This window comes from Neovison vison, chromosome 6 (assembly GCF_020171115.1).
Source record: "Neovison vison isolate M4711 chromosome 6, ASM_NN_V1, whole genome shotgun sequence".
Lineage (NCBI taxonomy): Eukaryota > Metazoa > Chordata > Mammalia > Carnivora > Mustelidae > Neogale > Neogale vison.
Genome location: NC_058096.1, coordinates 131806157 through 131824616, shown reverse-complemented (window position 1 = coordinate 131824616; position 18460 = coordinate 131806157). Strand labels below are relative to the sequence as shown.

The following is an 18460-nucleotide window of genomic DNA, read 5'->3' as shown; positions in this document are numbered from 1 at the left end:
ACAGAAAACCGGAACCCAAGCAACTGTAACAATAGGACACTTTATTATCTCATGATAAGGAGTCCACAGATACGGCGGGACCCAGGGACAGTATGTCAGCCAGTGTCTCCACCTCCTGCAACTCTTCTGGCTCTGACTTCACCTTCGGGTTGCTCTCAATCTCACCCTTGCTACAAAGTGGCTACAGTGGTTCCAGGAATCACAAGCAGACAACATTTGTTTGTATGCCTCTCTCTCTCTCTCTCTCTCTGTCTTTTAAGCTAGAACAGCTTTCCAAGAAAAAACGTTCATGTCTTATTGATTAGAACTGGCCAAAGGCCACTCTTAAACCAATCTCTGGCAAAAGGGAACAGGATCCATATGATTGGCTGCAATTACTCAGGATTCACCCTTGAGCTGGAGACAGGGCTATTTTCTATACAGCCAGATGATGGAAAACGATCTGAAAATGATCAGGGCCTAACAGCTGAAAAATTGGAGTGATTGGCTATCGAGTAGGTAGCTGATAGCATCTGTGTCCCACATGCCATAAATGCCCTGCTCATCTCCAGGGGCTTATGACTTCATTGCAAACTACTGACTTCTGACCATTAGCACCTGTATTTCTTTGCTTGTAAGCAATTTGGTCTACTGGGAGCCTGTACTGCTGCCCACGCAATAAGCCAGAAATACTGGGGGATTGATATTCCCACCCTGGGAACAGCCCCCAATGACTGATGAACTATATTCCCCAAGCACATAAATACCCAAGTTCCCTCATCTCTGGGGTAAGATAACTCTGTGCTCTTTGCTCTGTTCTGGCTTCCAGAATTTCCCCAGCAAAATTAAACTCCTGTTGGCCACAGTGGTTGCTGGCATGACAACACTTTTACAGGCTGCCTTCCTTTTCCTGTCTTACCTTCTCATTCTGCTATGGCTTCTCCTTCACCTCCTTTGACTTCCTGTCTCAGAGTTAGATTTTTGGGAAACCCAAATGAAGATGCTATGTACCATATGCCAAACTTCTTCCTGAATTCAGAGTCTTTGTATATAATTTTCTCATCTGCATGGAAAATGTTTCCTCTTTCTTCTCACCTGATGCACTCATTCTCCCTTCCAGTCTGGGTGTAAATGTCACTTCTTTTCAGAATTCTTCTTTGTTCGCCTCTCCTCCTGACGCTACTCCCGCAATCTTTGCGCTCCTATTCCTTAACAATAATTACAATGGTTGTAATTTAACTTTTTGTGTAATTTGATTAATTATTTACTTCCCATCTTTCTCCACAACTAGACTGTGCATAGCTTGAGGGTAGGGATGAGGTTTTTGGCTCAACACTGCACCACTGGCCTCCAACACAATGTCTGGCACAAAGTAGAGGGTCAAGGACTTACTGGCTACTGGAAAGATGAGGGTTGTGAGAACTAAAGATGCAAATTTGAGAGTCATTCACATGGACAAAATGATCAAATCTTTCCATCAAATCTTTTCCATGAAAATGACCTTTGATTCACATGACTTCTACCTGAATCTACATTTGTTTCTTAGGGCAGAATATAACTTTTATACATGAGGAGATATCCACAACTACAAGAGTATCTTGGAGTGGCTCATTTATAAGAGATGCCACTCTGATCACCTTGTTTTATTTATATATGACAGATCTCTTTTTTTTTATGTATATTACAGATTTCTACCTAAAATCTACCATTCATTCATTCATTCATTCATTCATTTGTTGAATGCCTACTACTTATTAGGCATTGTACCTAGCAAGACCCTGGCACTATCTGGCTTCAACTGTTTTCAAAAGTCATGACAGAGATTATACTGGTGGAGATTCCTTCTCTGCCTTCCCTCACAGTCCTTCTACATTGAGCTTTTGGCTTTCATTAAAAGAACAAGGAACAATCTAATGAAAGTAATCACTATATCTGCTAAAAAAAAAAAGTATCTGAGGGCATTGTCTGTTGTGTCACTCAGTGCTCACATGGGAGAAGTTAGTGATAAGTGACATGAGGCACAGTAAAAGCAGACATGCATGCTTGTCATCTCTTTGCCAGGCAGCCTCTTTCTTAACTAATCCCTAAACCAGATCGTTGCCTTCGCATGTGACTGATGCAGGTTTTATGGGGCTTGAGGTTTATATAATTGGGAATCCTTTGAGAAAAAAGTGCAAGACTACGAATAAAAATGTCACATAGAGCCTTGGAAATAGTATACCCAAGTGAGGGGTTCTGAAGTTCAAGCTTCACTGGTTTTGCAGCAAATCAGCATCTGAACTTGATTCACTGAACCTGCTCTCCTCTACCCCTTACCCCTGCCATGGTCATGCTGACCTCTATGCCTTGTTTATATTGATTTCTTACTTGAAAGTTCCTCCTCCTCCTTCAATCTGTGGGCCATTTTTTTTTTCATAGTTGAAATCCCCAATGCCTTCTTTGATTCTACTTAGCAGAAAGCTCTCCCTTCCCAAAGGCCCACACCCTGTGAATATAGTCCAGGATATTTCGTCTCTTTTTGGCTTAAACTGCATCATAAATTGCTCTATTTAAGTACATATAGTGTGCCTTCTCCAATTAGTGTCCACTTTTTGGGGTATAGGGACTATTTCTTCACTTAGATCTCTCCTCAGTACCTACTAAAGTTCTGGGTACAGCAGTAAGGAAAAGAGAAAGGAAAGGTGTCATAAAGCAGAATTATGGGGTTTGGAGTGAAGCCAAATTAGTTTGAGTTCTAGTTCTGCCACTTATTGTTGTGGGGCTTTAGGCTTAACCACACTGAGTTCAGTTTTCTCACTGATAAATCAATATAATCATGATGTTTATTTCACATCACTGTGAGGATTAAATAAAAGCATTTATTCATTCACCAAATATCTATTTAGCCCTTCTCTTGGGTTATTTCTGGTACCAGAAACTTGAACACATGTAACTGAGCAATAGTCTCTGTATGGGGTTTCTCATAGTTGAGTTGGGAGATGGAAATTTATAATATAACAGAATAAAACTATAGCACACACAATCAGAGCATAGTAAGCGCTTAATAAACAATTGTGCAGTAACTGAGAGAATGAAGGAATTCAGAAGAGAAAATGGTTAATTTTGCAAAGTAAGTAGGTCTTCCCATATTTGCCACATCATCCCTATCTAAACACACCGTTAAGTATAATGGATATGACAGTGTATGGAAACTTATAAAATGCTACATGTAAAGGAAAAATAAAACCAGAGGACAAAGAATGCAAGGAGAGAGGGAAAAGGGGAGGAAGAGAGGCCTCAAGGAGGCAAGGGGTGGGGAGGGACCTCTGTGGACCCACCTGGCCGAGTGTGCACTCCATGCCTCCCAGGAAGTCGGCCTCCTTCAGCCCATTGTGGTTGCTGCTGATGTCATGGACTTCAAACCGCAGACGCTGCACCTCTTCAAAGTAAAAGTCCACAGTGAACAGTTTTGAATACACTGGGTTTATGCAGGTGCGAATCACCTCTGTTCTGTCAACCTGCAAGGAGAGAAGAAGAGAAAACACCACCATGGATTAGGGCTTTTTCTTACTACCCTATAGGTGAAATAATGTTATGGTGCTTCCCCTTCTTCCAAACCATAAATGCCCTCCATTGAGCCACCAGCATAAGCAGTTTGAAAGTCTATAAGGAAGCACCCTTAGAGAATGAGACACGTTTCAAGGAAGGAAATCTTATTAGACAGAATAATTTGAAGCTTCGTATTTAAAGACTTAGAGCATGTTGGATTGTTAAGGAATAGGGCAACAAGACGGATTAATGATTAGTGACTGCCTGAAGCCCTAGCATGAAAAAGAGTCTGACAGCACATCTGGGCTCAGGAGGAAAAAAGTCTACAATAGACTAGTGATGTCTGATGGGCACAGTAATGGCAAAAAAGACCATATAGCCACCCCATTTTAGCCAATCCTACTCTAACCTGAGTTTTGTAACTCCTAATTCCTAGCACAGTGAGGTGGAAAGGCCAAGAGAGTAGGAATGAAGATGACTGCCTTTGGTCTCAACTATGCCTTTTATTGAGTTTATAATGGTTGCTCAGTCATTTCAATTCCCTGAGCGCCAGTTTCCTCATCAACAAAATGAGAATTCGAGGATTGGAAGGTGAAAAGCCCCTTCCTGCTCTAAGAGTCCACGAGTTATGACTCCCTTTGCTTTCTATGATAATAACTCTCCATTAGCCTCTCTCTCTCAGATCCATATCTGCCACTCTCCATCCTACTCTTGCCTTTGGAGGCTGACTTCTATGGATGGAATTTCCTGGACTTCCTTGCCTCTAGGTTCTGGTTTGACTCAGCCAAAGGGAGGACTTAGCAGGAGATCAGACAGTGGGAAGGCAGAGAGGTGATGACAGCAGCACCATACCTCTGCACACATCGAGTCTGCTAGTAGACTCCATTCCACAGAGGGAGCTTTTGTGGGTTCTCGTAACACAATGCCCCCTCCCTCTCTTGATTCTTCAGACCACTACCATTATTATCCCTAGTGAGCCTCACCATCCTTTGTTGGCTTCCTTCTCCCTGCCCAGCCCCCCCAAACTGTCCCTCTATAAAGAGTTTAAACCTTTAGATGAAACTCTTTGGGTATGCCACCTCTTTTTGCTGGTACCACTAAGGTTCTTTTCTTCTGTGTCTTTCACATGTCAAAACACCATTTACAACACCACTGCTATCCTGGGAAACTAACCCAAGATGTTAATGACAGTTATTCCAAATTATAGCTAAACCATAATCTTATGGTATCTCTGAACTGGAGATATCCCTTACTCAAATTTTATGAATCAACTGGAGCCTACATGGACTTTTGGCTTTCAGATAGAAACATGGTCTCTTGGATACTTCCTGAGTGTTGTTCATTAGCACAAACTGGGAAAACCATTTCCTGTATTTTCATTAGAGTACAGAGAAACAGCTCTCAAAAGACTGAAGGGAAGACTGTCTTTAACCATATCATGTGCGTACAGGTTATCCAGCAAAGAAAGAATTCTTGCTATAGCATCCCCTACATTCTTGCGCTCAGTGTTTTGTCCCTGGCCCAACCATCCCTCTGAGCCCCGTGTGAGAGTGAGTTGTCCTGTAGGGAACGTCACCTGCTATTCCTGAGGGGATGGCCTATACATGTTGTGAGGAGAAGGAGAATATGATTCTGGTCATGTCCCTGTACAACAGACAGAAAACCAAGTCCCAAACTACTATTGACGAGCATTTTACAATAAGCAATTGTTCAGACCAATGGTTCTTTGATTCTGGGGCTTCTTCTGAAGGATCAGCTTCTATCTGAACTGAGTTTTCCATTTTGTAAATTGAAATTCAAGTTAGTTAACATATAGTGTAGTATTTGTTTTAGGAGTAGAATTTAATGATTTATCACTTACATAAAACACCCAGTGCTCATCCCCATATGTGCTTTCCTTAATGACCATTATTCATTTACCATTTACCAAAGACATTCATTCATTTACCATCATTCATGCCCTCCACCTGGCTCCACTCCAGCAACCCTCAATTTGTTCTCAATAGCTAAAAAAGTCTCTTATGGTCTGGGGTTCAGCCAGCTAAGCATCTGACTCTTAGTTTCAGCTCAGGGCATGATCTCAGGGTTCATGAGATCGAACCCCACAAAAGGTTCTGTGTTCAGCAGTGAGTCTGCTTGAGAGTCTCTCTCTCCCTCTCTCTCTTCCCCATCTGCCCCATGCTCACTCTCTCACTCTCTCAAAATAAATAAATAAATCCTTTTTTTCCCTAAAGTCTTTTATGGTTTGCCTAAATGTATATTTTATATAATATTCATTCAGTGGCATAGGACTGAATATGTCATTGGCTGTTTGTATAGGTGTAAGGATTTACTATATTGACATATTTATTTTCAGTCGTTAAAAGATCACAGTTTTGAATAATAGCATAAGTCAGAAATCACAAACCAGCAGTCTGCAAGTTCAAGCTCACCTGGAGATGTTTTATTGGCCCCATTTAAAAGTACTTTCCCCTTTAATTTCCCAACATAAAAGGCAACAATTAAAACAAAAAACAAAAAACAAACCAACCCAGGGCGCCTGAGTGGCTCAGTGGGTTAAAGCCTCTGCCTTCAGCTCAGGTCATGATCTCAGAATCCTGGGGTCGAGCCCCGCATCAGGCTCTCTGATCAGTGGGGAGCCTGCTTCCCCCCTCTGTCTGCCTGCCTCTGTCCCTACTTGTGATTTCTCTCTCTGTCAAATAAATAAATGAAATCTTAAAAAAAAAACACCCTTTTATAGGATTATTTTAAAATATTTTAAATATTTAAAAATATTTTTAAAAAATTTAAAAGGGACTATTTCTTTTTTTATTTTTTAAAGATTTTATTTATTTATTTGACAGACGAAGATCACAAGCAGGCAGAGAGGCAGGCAGAGAGAGAGGGGAGGGGAAGCAGGCTCCTGGCTGGGCAGAGAGCCTGACATGGGGCTCAATCCCAGGACCGTGGATCACAGCCTGAGCTGAAGACAGAGGCTTTAACCCACTGAGCCACCCTGGTGCCCCAAAAGGGACAATTTCTATTGTCCATCCCACCTTAGGAAAAAAAATCAGAATACCTAGCAATGTGAGGCCACACTAAAAAATGACAACAATTGGGGACTGCCCCATTCAGATGGGGCATTCACTCTTCAAGCTTTTCTTGGAATTCCAAGCTTGGAACTTCCCTGTCTGACCCCTAGAAGCATTTTTGCAACATCTGGTCCAAATTCACAGACTAATGAGCCATATAAGAAAATTATATTCATGCGGTGCCTTTTGATAGAGGATTTTGAAATAACCCCCAAGAACATAGAGATGGATTTGACATCCTCAAGACACAGAAAAGGAATCTTCTCTCCTTATGGGTAGAACAATAGAGTCCTAGGCAGGTTGAGACAAGAGATAGGAGGTGGAAATGCCATCAAATCCCAGTCTTTGTTCCTCTGCTTTAACCACCCCAGATGGCACAAGGGGCTGATGTGCATTGATCCTGCTGCTTTTCTTCTCAATTCTTGATTTTCTGATGACAATTCCACATAGATAGAAATTCATGTTGGCATCAAGACACACACCTCATACAGTCTATCCAAGGCAAGCTGCCAACATGCAACATGAAATGATTTGTTTTTGAGGGAAAAGACTGGTTGGAAAGAAATTAAGAAATACACATCTGCATTACCAAGATAGATAATTTCCAAAAATCATCTCAGAGTTAGTAAGAATCCTAAGAGCATAAAGGAGCTCAGAGAAAGAAGAACGTTCGTAGAGGAAGTGCTTGCAATACTAAATGCCTATTTAGAAGATATTTCAAAACTTTCTGCATTCCTAGCCATTACAGGAGATGCATTATCTTTTCTGGAGACTGAAGCCAGGTTTAATAGGAGCAATGGAGCCTAGGATAACTCGTGTTTCTCACTGAGAGGCATGAAAATCAAGGTGATTCTTTCCAAAAGACCATCCACTGACAGTGCTCCCAGCTGCATCAGAATTCATCAGGGAGCTTTTTTTTTTTTTTTTTGTAAAACAACAACAAGAAGAAGTCATTCCTCTTTTTTATCACCAGTGAGTCTGACTAAGCAAGTATAATGTAGGACCCAGAAGTCTGCTTTTTTAAAGAGTGTCCCAGTCAATTCTGATGTGGGAATATCAACATAAGGGAATTTTGGAGATGGAGGGTCTATCTCTTGCTCTTTTGTGAGGTGTGTTGGTCAAAGTTTATTTTAATCTTGGTGGTCTTCTGTTACTCAGTCTTCAAAAAGTCCACTTATCTCTTTTCCTCCCTAGTTGTAACAGCTGATATATTCATGTTGCTTTATAATTTGCAGAACATGCTTAGGTCCAGTTTTTTATTTGATTCTTATAGCAATTATGTGATGTGACTTTGTAGTATTCTGTATATGAGAGAAATCAAGGACAAATATCAGCACAAGGCCCAGGATGATAGAATAAGCACTTGAACTCAAGGCCTTGTGACCTCACAGCCTGGACTATTTTCCTTAATTCAAGTTTATTTGTAAGAATTCCTTGAAAGAAATGGAAAATGCAGCTAGGCATAGTATGATAGTGATATAATCCATTATTGAGTACTACTTTTGATGAGATGCCCCTTTAAAAATTTCATCTAAAACATTTTTGAGTATAATACTAAAGTGTATAATAGTCAATACATATAAAAAGCCTGCTCTGTCTTAGGCTCTTACTTTAAAAATGTGTTATCCAGGTATGATTGACATATAATAAATCACATCTACTTAAATTATGCAATTCAATAAGTTCTGACATATGTACATAACGTGTGAAACCACAACCACAATCAAGATAGTGAACATAGCCACTGCCCCTCCAAGTTTCTTCATGACCCTCTGTAACTCTTTCCTCTCACCCCTCTCTCCCCACCCCATTTCCAAGAAACCACTGATCCACTTTGTCATAATAGATCAGTCTGTATTCTCTACAAGTTTATAGCATACAGTATATAGTCTTTTTGTCTTTATTCTTTCATTCAGTAGAATTATTCTGATATTTATTCATTGTTATGTGCATCAGTGGTTCATCTTTTTCATTGCTCAGTAATATTCCATGGATGGCTTCCACTGCATTGTTTCCAGTTTGGCTATTATACACAAAACAGCCATAAGTACTCATGTACAAGCATTTGTATGGACACATATTTCTTCTTTTGGGTAAATACTTAAGATTGAAATACGTGTTATGTTTAACTTTCAATATTCGAATAGGTGGGTAGTGGTATCTCATTGTGATGTTAATTTGCATTTTCTTAATAACTAATGATGTTCAATATCTTTTTATATGCTTATCTGCCATCTCTATATCTTCTTTGATGATTTATTCATTCAAATAATTTGACAAGAATTCTCTTTTCATCCTTTTGACAACATTACAAAGTGAGTACTATTATTAGCCCCTCTTACCGGGAGGTAGAAAGACCCTATAACTTTCCTAATTTCACACAGCTTGCAAGAAAGAGGTAGATTTAAACTTAGGTAGTCAAGCACCTACGTTTGTGTATCACATTCATGCTATATATTCATGCAAATTTCAAGCTTTTCTACCTAAACTCTGTTGCTCAGAGTAATGTGTAAGCCAGATGACAAATGTAAATTGTAAAAGTGGGGGCAATCAGTGCGTGATATTGTGGTTGTGCCTTTGCAGATCTGGTTTGTCCACTGGGCGTATTAGAGATAGGAAAGGGCCCTGAACAACGACCACAGAGACTGGATTGTGCAGAGGACAAAGTCAGTATGTCATCAAGAAACAGCTCAAGGGGTCCTGGGCATGGAGCCTGCTTAAGATTCTTTCTCTCCCGTTGCCCCTCCTCCCTCTCCCTCTCTCTCTCTCTCTCTCTCTCTCTCTCTCTCTCAAATAAACAAATAAATCTTTAAAAATAAAACAGTTCAAGACTATGCACAGAATGGCTGCCTGTCTCCTTGGGCTTCCAAGGATTGGAAAAGAGGTGAGGGATGTGAAGATTAAACAATGTGATGTTATTCGTGGGGAAAGGTCAAGGCAGGAGCCCAAACAGATGCCAGTCACTGAGGGGTCTACAGTTTCTGGAGAAGTACAGGACCTTATCCCAAAGATAACATCTACTGGAGAAGAAAGACATCATGGGCCCAAGAGCGGTGCAAGGATTCCCCCCACCCTAACTTAACAAATAGAGAAAATTTTCTATCTGGTTCTCAGAACCATCCACATGAATGTACTTATTAGCCAACATAGGGATACAGAGTGGGGTCCTACAGAGAAACTCTGGAAGGTACTGCCTATTTGAACCAATCATAAAAATTTCTTGTAAGTAGCATACTTCATAAAAGCCATCTCCTTAGGGAATTCTTTTGACCCTGCCCAGTAAATTATCTCATCCCTTCTTAAAAGGGATGGCAAGTTGGGTAGTGACCAATGGTGATGACAACTTTTCTGCTCAGGCAAAGGGAGGGGTGTGAATAAGAGATGATGCACCTAATTGTACACCTTCTTACCTTTCCATAGGAGGCACTTTTTTGTCATCTTCAGTCTTTACCTCCACTGATTTTATTTTGTTTTTATTTTATTTTACTGAAAGAGAAAGAGAGGGGATGGAGAGGGGCAGAGGGAGAGAGAGAATCTTAAGGAGGCACCACACCCAGTTCTACCAGCACTGAGTCTGATGCAGGGCTCTATCTCATGACCCTGAGATCATGACCTCAGTCGTTATCACAAGTCAGACGTTTAACTGACTGAGCCACTCAGGAGACCCTACCTTCACTGATTTTTTAAATTAACATATAATGTATTATTTGTTTCGGGGTACAGGTCTAGTGAATCATCAGTCTTAACTAATAATCAGTCGCAATTCACAGTGCTCACCATAGCACATACCCTCCCCCATGCCCATCACTCAGTCACCCCATCCCTTCCACCCTCCTCCCCTCCAGCAGCCCTCAGTTTGTTTCCTGAGATTAAGAGCCTCTTAAGGTTTGTCTACCTCTCTGGTTTCACCTTGTTTAATTTTTCCCTCCCTTAACCTATGATCCTCTGTCTTGTTTCTCAAACCCCTCATATCAGTGAGATCATATGATAACTGTTTTTCTCTGATCGACGTATTTCACTTAGCATAATACCCTCTAGTTCTATTCACACTGCAAATGGCAAGATTTTTGTGTTTTTGAAGGCTGCATTATATTCATATATATATATATATCACATCTTCTTTATCCATTCATCTGTTAATGGACATCTAGGCTTGTTCCACAGTAGTTTGGCTATTGTGGGCATTGCTGTTATAAACATTGGGGTGCACGTATCCCTTAGATCACTACATTTGTATCTTTGGGGTAAATACCAGTAGTGCAATTGCTGGGTCATAGGGTAGCTCTATTTTCAACTTTTTGAGGAACCTCCATACTGTTTTCCAGAGTGGCCACACCAGCTTGCAGTCCCACCAACAATGTAGGAGGCTTCTGCTTTCTCCTCATCCTCACCAAAACCTGTCATTTCCTGACTTGTTATAAAATGTACTTTCATTTCACAATGTAATGTATTTAAACTTGGAATGCATGTTATAATTGATGATATGGCATTGTTTAATTGGAAGCATTTTTTCTCAATGGATGATACATGAAAGTACTTCATTTTACCACTGATTTATTACTTTACAAATGATTCTATTAAGTATATCATCCTCATTTTGCAGATAATAAAATCAAACTACATCAGAAAAGCAGTAGCAGAAGCAAAGCTCAAACCCAATCTGTCTGACTCCAAAATATATGTTCTTTCTACTACATAATTTGTTATTGATTGAATAATATCCCTCAAAATTCATATATTGAAGTCTTAATCCCCAGTACCTCAGAATGTGACTTTATTTGGAATAGAGTCGTTACAGAAGTAATTTGTTAAGTATGGATGAAGTCATACCAGAGTAGGGTCAACCCTGATCTAATATGACTGGTTGTTTATAAAAGAAGAAATCTGGACACAGGTACACATGCATGGAGATGCCATTTGAACACGAAGAAAGAGATGAGAGTGATGTGCTTACAATCGGTGGAACACCAACAGTTACCAGGAAATCACCAGCAGCCAGGAGATGGGCATGGAACAGAGTCTCCCTAGTGCCTTCCGGGGAACTAACTATGGCAACACTTTGATCTTGGACTTGTAGCCTCAGAGTCTTAGAGAATAAATTTCTGTTCTTTAATCCCGTTTGTGGGACTTTGTTACACCACTTCTTATAAACTAAGACATCATTCTACTCTCTCAAGAAACATCCAGCCTAGCTTCTCTCACAGATTAATCTCTGAAAAGGCACTCTTCACCCACCACAGTAAAACCTCCAAATGCTCTAGATGAAACCGAGTAAGTAGTTCAAGATTACAAATGTCTCTCTCACTACTGATTGAAGCCTCCTTCATCTTCCTGCTATACACTTAACCTGGCTCTCAAGTAACGAGCTCTTGTGTCAGCTAGGTTCTATTTGTGGTGCCCTGGAGATGAAACTACCTCCTTATACCACCTGACATGGCTCCAGGCTTGTGTCATTCAGAGTGGACAGTAAAAATCACATCACCTTGCCCAGGAGTATGGCTCAGAAATAAATAAGATGAGCATGACCTTAAAAGCACCTTCGGAGTGGTCTCAAGTGTCACAGTGATGGGTTCTGGGTCTTCCTCTTCCTGTGTTGCCCTCCCTGGTCCCTCTGGGCTGCCGGCTCCATCCAGACAGAGCCCGAGCCAACTGTGACTCAATGAGCGTACAGACGGGGGTCTCAAATATGTCTCCCTGTGCTGAACACCGCTTTGTCCTCCACACCTGTTCCTTTTCCCCAACGTGAGGACCCAGTTAGTGTGATGTAGTTTTCTGATTTCTACTGCACATCTCATTGCCTTGAGGCCCAGCCACTTAGCTTTGGGGTTTTGTCACGGTACCAGTGCTCTATAATAGAAATCTCCCTTGTGATGGGAGTGGTTTATATCTGCACTGCCCAGTATGGTAGCTACTAGCCAGATGTTGCTATTGGGTACTTGAAATGTGTAGTGGACCCAAGGAAGTAAATTTTTAATTCAATGAGAGTGAAGCCCTCGTGAAGAGGATTAGTGCCCTTATGAAAGAGATCCCGGAAAGCTCCCTTGCCCCTTCCACCACGTGAGGACACAGTGAGAAGCTGGCAGTCTATGAATCAGAAAGAGGAATCTCAGCAGGCAGTGAATTTGCCAGCGCCTTGATCTTAGACTTCCTAGCCTCCAGAACTATAAGAATAAATTTATACCCATTCCATGGTACTTCCCAGTAGTCGAAAAATCCCAGTAGTCAAAAAATCTTCCCAGTAGTCGAAAAAAGTTTGAAAACCAATAATATTATATGACCAACTGTTATGGCTCAGCTCCAAGGTACACAGAGACCAGGAAAAACAAACTAATAAACAAACATTGTGGGATTTACTCTGTATGTCACACCCCAGTCCCTGGATCGGATTTTGTGTACTGGTCCATTTCCACTTTTTTGGAGACTGCCATTTTGACTCTTGCTCATTTTTCTATAGGACATCAAGACTTAGTGAAATCACCACATTATGGGTTGGTTTATTTGGATGTCTTATCCAAATGAGCACTCCATTAATGGTGTGCTCCCCAATTTGTGAAACAAGAATTGGTGATGTGGTGCCTATTCCCCTTTGCAACTCCAGATCTCTCTGCTCTGCTCTGTGTCCCAAGAAACTGGTCTGCCTGCACTGCTTTGTTTGGGTTTTTCTGCTGGCTTGCCTCCTTTATCCAATGGGAAGCACCAGTAGGAGATCATAAGGTGGGAGGAATGAGAGGCTGGTATATTTTTCTTACCCCATGTTGCAATTTTGGCAGTGACTATGCCACTCCCACTACAGATCTCCTAGAATCCCTCCCTGCACGCTCTAGCTCTCCCTGGATTCTGATAACAGTTACCTCTGCTTGCCCAGTAACTCAGGTAGTTTTTACTACTGCTAGTCCCAGAGTATCTCATCATTCCTTGCTGATCCCTCCAACTTTGTCCATGCAACTATAAGCTGGTCCCTTTATTAACATCTCTTTTTTGGTCTGGAACTCTGATTCAGATATGCTCTTAAAAATGGGCCAAGAGGGGCGCCTGGGTGGCTCAGTGGGTTAAGCCGCTGCCTTCGGCTCAGGTCATGATCTCAGGGTCCTAGGATCGAGCCCCGCATCGGGCTCTCTGCTCAGCAGGGAGCCTGCTTCCCCCTCTCTCTCTCTCTGCCTGCCTCTCCATCTACTCGTGATTTCTCTCTGTCAAATAAATAAATAAAATCTTAAAAAAAAATGGGCCAAGACATTGCAAAAACATGGAAGAGCCTTCTGTATCCTAAGGGGAGATGAAACAGTGTCCAGGCTGGTGGCTCATGATGAGTGAATTCTATGATATTTTAGGACTTTGAAAAGTGATAATCCATATAGGATTCATGTGGTAACTTCCTCTTAGCCACAATATCCTATTCCCCAACTGTGTTCAAATAATTGGTCATAAGGAACAATTACTGAGTACTTAGTATGTACCAGGCATTGTCCTAACCACTTCACATATACTACTCCACCTAGTCACCCCAACAACCACAGATTACCACCACCACTATTTTACATATGAAGAAATTTAGGGTTAAAGAGGTTAACTTGCCCAAAGTCACCAGCTATTAAGTGATGGAGCCACTTGGGATTTCCCCAAACCTTTCTTGGGATCTCTCTTGAAGGGAACAAATCTATTTAGGTACCCTCTGACCACAGTGGTTTTAAGAAGTGCCCTTCCCAAACTCAATACTCCAAAAGCTCTTTGAGAGGAAAACAAGCTTTAACACCCTCAGCCGGGTGACAGACCCTAAAATCTTTTCAGTGTGACTGTTGAGTGTCCAGTGCACCTCTCCTAGTCTTCCAACTTTCTCTCTCTCTCCCCTTTTGTATCTTGCTCTTCAAATTTCCTCCATTTAGCCAGAAACCCTTTAGAATGGGTACGGAGAAATTTGGATGCTCTAAGCAAGAGGACATAAGAAGATTCTATAACATAAATGGTGTTTTTCAGTCCTAAATCAATTGCCTTCTACCTCCCACTCCAGCTGTAAGCTGGCACGTAAATATCAAGCAATCAGAAACTGCCTCACAAAATTCACGCCTGCCTGCTAAAAGCAGGCAGAGGCTGCCAGGATCGGGAGTGGGAAGGTGTTGGATTGCAGGTCACCCCAAGTTGCAGCTACTGTCAGATCCTCCTCATACAGGAGCTTGGAGGCTAATCCCACACAAGTGTAAAGCAATTTGCACTTCACTCAGATGTTGGTTATTAACAGGATGTTCCCACCATCTCATCTCTCTGTCGCAGCTGTGGAGTCCTCTGGAAAGGTCGTCCAAGACTGGAGAGCCTTAGTTTTCTTATTAATTGATGTCTGAAATAGTGAACTGAAACTCATCTGCAGGGTGTCGCTTACATATCCCAAGTCCAACACACTCACCAGCCCACACACTGTGCAGGTGGACTCACCGAGGCCTGCCTCCACCCTCCTCATAATAGGTGTCCATGTGCAGGGAAGAAGCGAGAAGAGGTGATCCCTAGCTTGGGGCCAGCCCCCTGGGTTCCAATTTCCTCCCCCGCCCAACTCCTTTAGAATTACCAATATCCATTCTGCTTGTAAGTCAATTTCCAAATGTCCAAGTTGTGAATCAGTCACATGATCCCAGTGACTCTTCTCCACTTGCCACTGGGTTGGGAAGAGCACATCAGCCTTCTGCCCCCGGCACTCCCTCCTTAATCCAGGGGTGCTTACCTCTCCTTGACACTTTTCTTTTCTCATGAAGTGTATGTTGCTGATAGCAAAAACCTCAGATCTCCGATCCTTAGTTAATCAAGTACGAAATGGCAGCTGCTTTCATCTTGCTCCCAGTTCAGAGTGATTGGTGGGAATGCGGTATTGCAAAGGTACCCGAGGCTACCTCTGTATTTAGTTAGAAGATTGATCACTTAGCAGTATCTGCCCTGGGTACAAGAGGAGGTAGGAGTGGCTAATGTGTCACATGTATGTCATTCCTCCTCCACTCCAGGGATTCAACATTTAGCAGAGGAAGCGGAGGCACATAGATATTAAAATGACATTCTTAGATTCATGAAGCTAAAGCTAGCAGTTGAGATATCGGTCTAGCTAGATTTTCTGACTCCTAGTGCAGTGCTGCATCTCACCACGTCAAACTTATTCCATGACTTCCTACGCAGCTATACAACTTCCAGGATCCAGGGCCCAGCGTTTTAGCAACAAAGTTTTTAACACACACAAAAAGAACTCGTATACATTCAGTCTTTGTTTATTTGTTTGTTTTTGGAGGCATTTTTGTGTGTTTGGGTAGGGGAGGTTGTGTTTTTTTGTCAGAGAGAGAGAGAGAGAGAGAGAAAGAGAGTGTGTGCACATATAGGGATGTGGGTGGGGTAGGGGAGGGGCAGAGGCAAAGGGAAAGAGAAAATCTTAAGCAGGCAGAGCCCAACATGGGGCTTGATCTCACAACCCTGAGATCATGACATGAGCTGAAATCATGAGTCATACACTTAAACGACAGCCTCCCAGGGGCCCCCAGCCTTTTTCGGGGGGCGGTGGTTTCATCAATGAGAACTAACCTCCCACAACATCTAAGACAAAATTCTAAAAAACAAATCCTCTGAGTGGGGGGGGGCAACCCTATCGAACTAGGCCACACCAAAAAATGGGCTAGCCCCTCCCTATACCAGCATCAGTCAAAGAGGTCCTTGAAACAAGCCAGACATGAGTGGTCAGCTAAGAGAATGGCACATGATCAGATATCACTCGATGTCTCTTGAATGAGAATACTTCAAAGCGGCTTTCCTGAAGCATGTGCTATAGTATGTCAGAAGCAGCTCCTGGAAATAAAGCATTCTGAAATCAAGTGAGTTTTGAAAGCCCTGTCTGCTATACCCTTTTCTTAGAAAGTCATCATGCAGGATTATATTACAGGCTCTTGAGTTCTGCAGCAAAGAAATGTGCTAAATTTCTAGTATTTCCAAACTTTAAAACCCTCCTTTTCTTCTCAGAAATACACATATTAGTATCCAACAAAACATATTTAAGGAATTTGCATTAAAGTTTTATGAAAATAGGTACAGTAGTAGAGAGAGATGAGTTTCTTCTCAACCTGGGGTAGATTCCAATATGTGCCCTGACCTTCTTTCCACCATCAATTTAGACCAAACAGCTTTCTTTAGCCCTATGTCACGGGTCCTGCTGGGTGACAAATCTGGGGTGTTGCCCAACTAAAGGTCAGTAGTTACACCCCTGGGTAACTCTTTCACTGCAACCCAACAGTCAGTACCCACTCCTTTTGCCCCATTTCTCTCTCTGTCTCTCGATAGATAGATAGATATAGATCAGTCTACAGATATCTCTACCTATATATCTATATTTATCTATCTCTATATATCATGTTTTGCTTCACTACTTTCCAAAAGATTTCTTCTTAAAGCCAAGGAATTTCCAACATTTTACGATATTGGTTATCTAAAAGTTGAAGCTGCTCACACAGGGTTGAGAGAAAGCATAGCAGGATAGACAGCCCGAATTTTGGAAGCACATTCTCTTTGTTTAATCCTGATCATCTGGGTCCTGAGTCTACCCTTCGGTAGGCGGAATACTAGAATGTTCTAGACAACTATAGACAATGACCACTCCCCCTTCACCCCAGAAGATTCAAGCTACATCGCATTCCACAAAGCTCTCCAAATGTATATCCCCCACGATTCCTCTTTTTTTCCTTGCAAACATCAGAGAGAAAGATTTTGATACATGAAAAGGATGGGTAATCAGAAAATCAATCTTAACGGATTTTCAATTCACTGCCAACCACTCAGATAGACTGATTCTGGATGGCAAGTATTCTAAGGCTGTCACAAGATAATGTCTTTATTAGAAGAGGAAAAAATCCTTCTCTTTCTTTTTTCTCCTTTCATTCCTTAACTTCCACTTCCCCTGTCTTTACACACACATGTACATACAGCACACAATGCTTTTTTTTCCAGATCATATGTCTCTTTTAGAAACTTCTTCCCCTGGTGCTACAGCATCACTCACACATTTGTCAGTAATTCTGTCACACAGAAGAGCCTACATTTTGGGGTGTTTCGCTAGGTACACGCGCTCTTAGTGAATGGAGCCAAGTCTGTAAGTGATGAACTTTCCCATCACACTGTCATCACCATCAGCATCATTAAAATGAGCACCAAAAATCAATATTTATTGCAGGTCTACATTTTACAAGCATGGGGTTGGGTACTCTCATGATCATAAAGAAGGAGCAAATCAATAATATCTGGAGTGTGCTGACAGCTTACCATGGGCTCTGTGCTAAGTTCCTGATGCTCAGTCTCTCCCTGAAGCTACACAGAAGCCCTCTGTAGGCTCTTTGCTCAACAGGTGAGAGGGCTCAGGAAATGTAATCCAAAATATTGCTTTCTTGAGCAACATCAGTGATTTCAGTGCCTAACCTCCGCCCCCTGGAGGACTGTGTTTTCATTTCAAACCTTTTCTTATGTCTTATGTATTCAACTAAAGTGAATTCTGCACAAATGCTTTTGATTAGCAATTTGTACTCATTTCCATGCATTCTTTTATTCACTGAGTGAAGATTTAATGAGTGCATGTCATTTTTTCCAGCACTGAGCTAGGTCCTAGGGATTCAGCCTTAAACTAGATACATTACCATTCAGCCCAAAGCATGGAGTCAAATTTATAATATAATGTCCTACTCAAGGTTCCATTTATTCTGTGGGAAGCCTTGAGTGCACAGAAGGACATTCTGCATAGTGGGGACTATCAGCAACACTGTAGTGCCCTGCAATGGAGCCATTCCTGCTCAGAGAAAGCAAGACGGAAAACAAATTCTCCTAAGCAACATCTTTAGATGTACAATATGTGTGGCAAATACAAGTGGCTCTTCATCAGT

The 18460-nt window shown here is 41.7% G+C and overlaps 1 protein-coding gene across 2 annotated transcripts in view; it reads right to left on the bottom strand.

The window, feature by feature from the left end:
- CPNE4 (copine 4) overlaps nt 1-18460 on the bottom strand; it is a 485767-nt gene that overhangs the window by 174751 nt on the left and 292556 nt on the right. For both annotated transcript variants that reach the window (XM_044252375.1, XM_044252376.1), the window contains exon 3: nt 3297-3476. In XM_044252375.1, coding sequence (XP_044108310.1) covers nt 3297-3476 — 180 coding nt within the window. The remainder of the gene's footprint in view (nt 1-3296; nt 3477-18460) is intronic.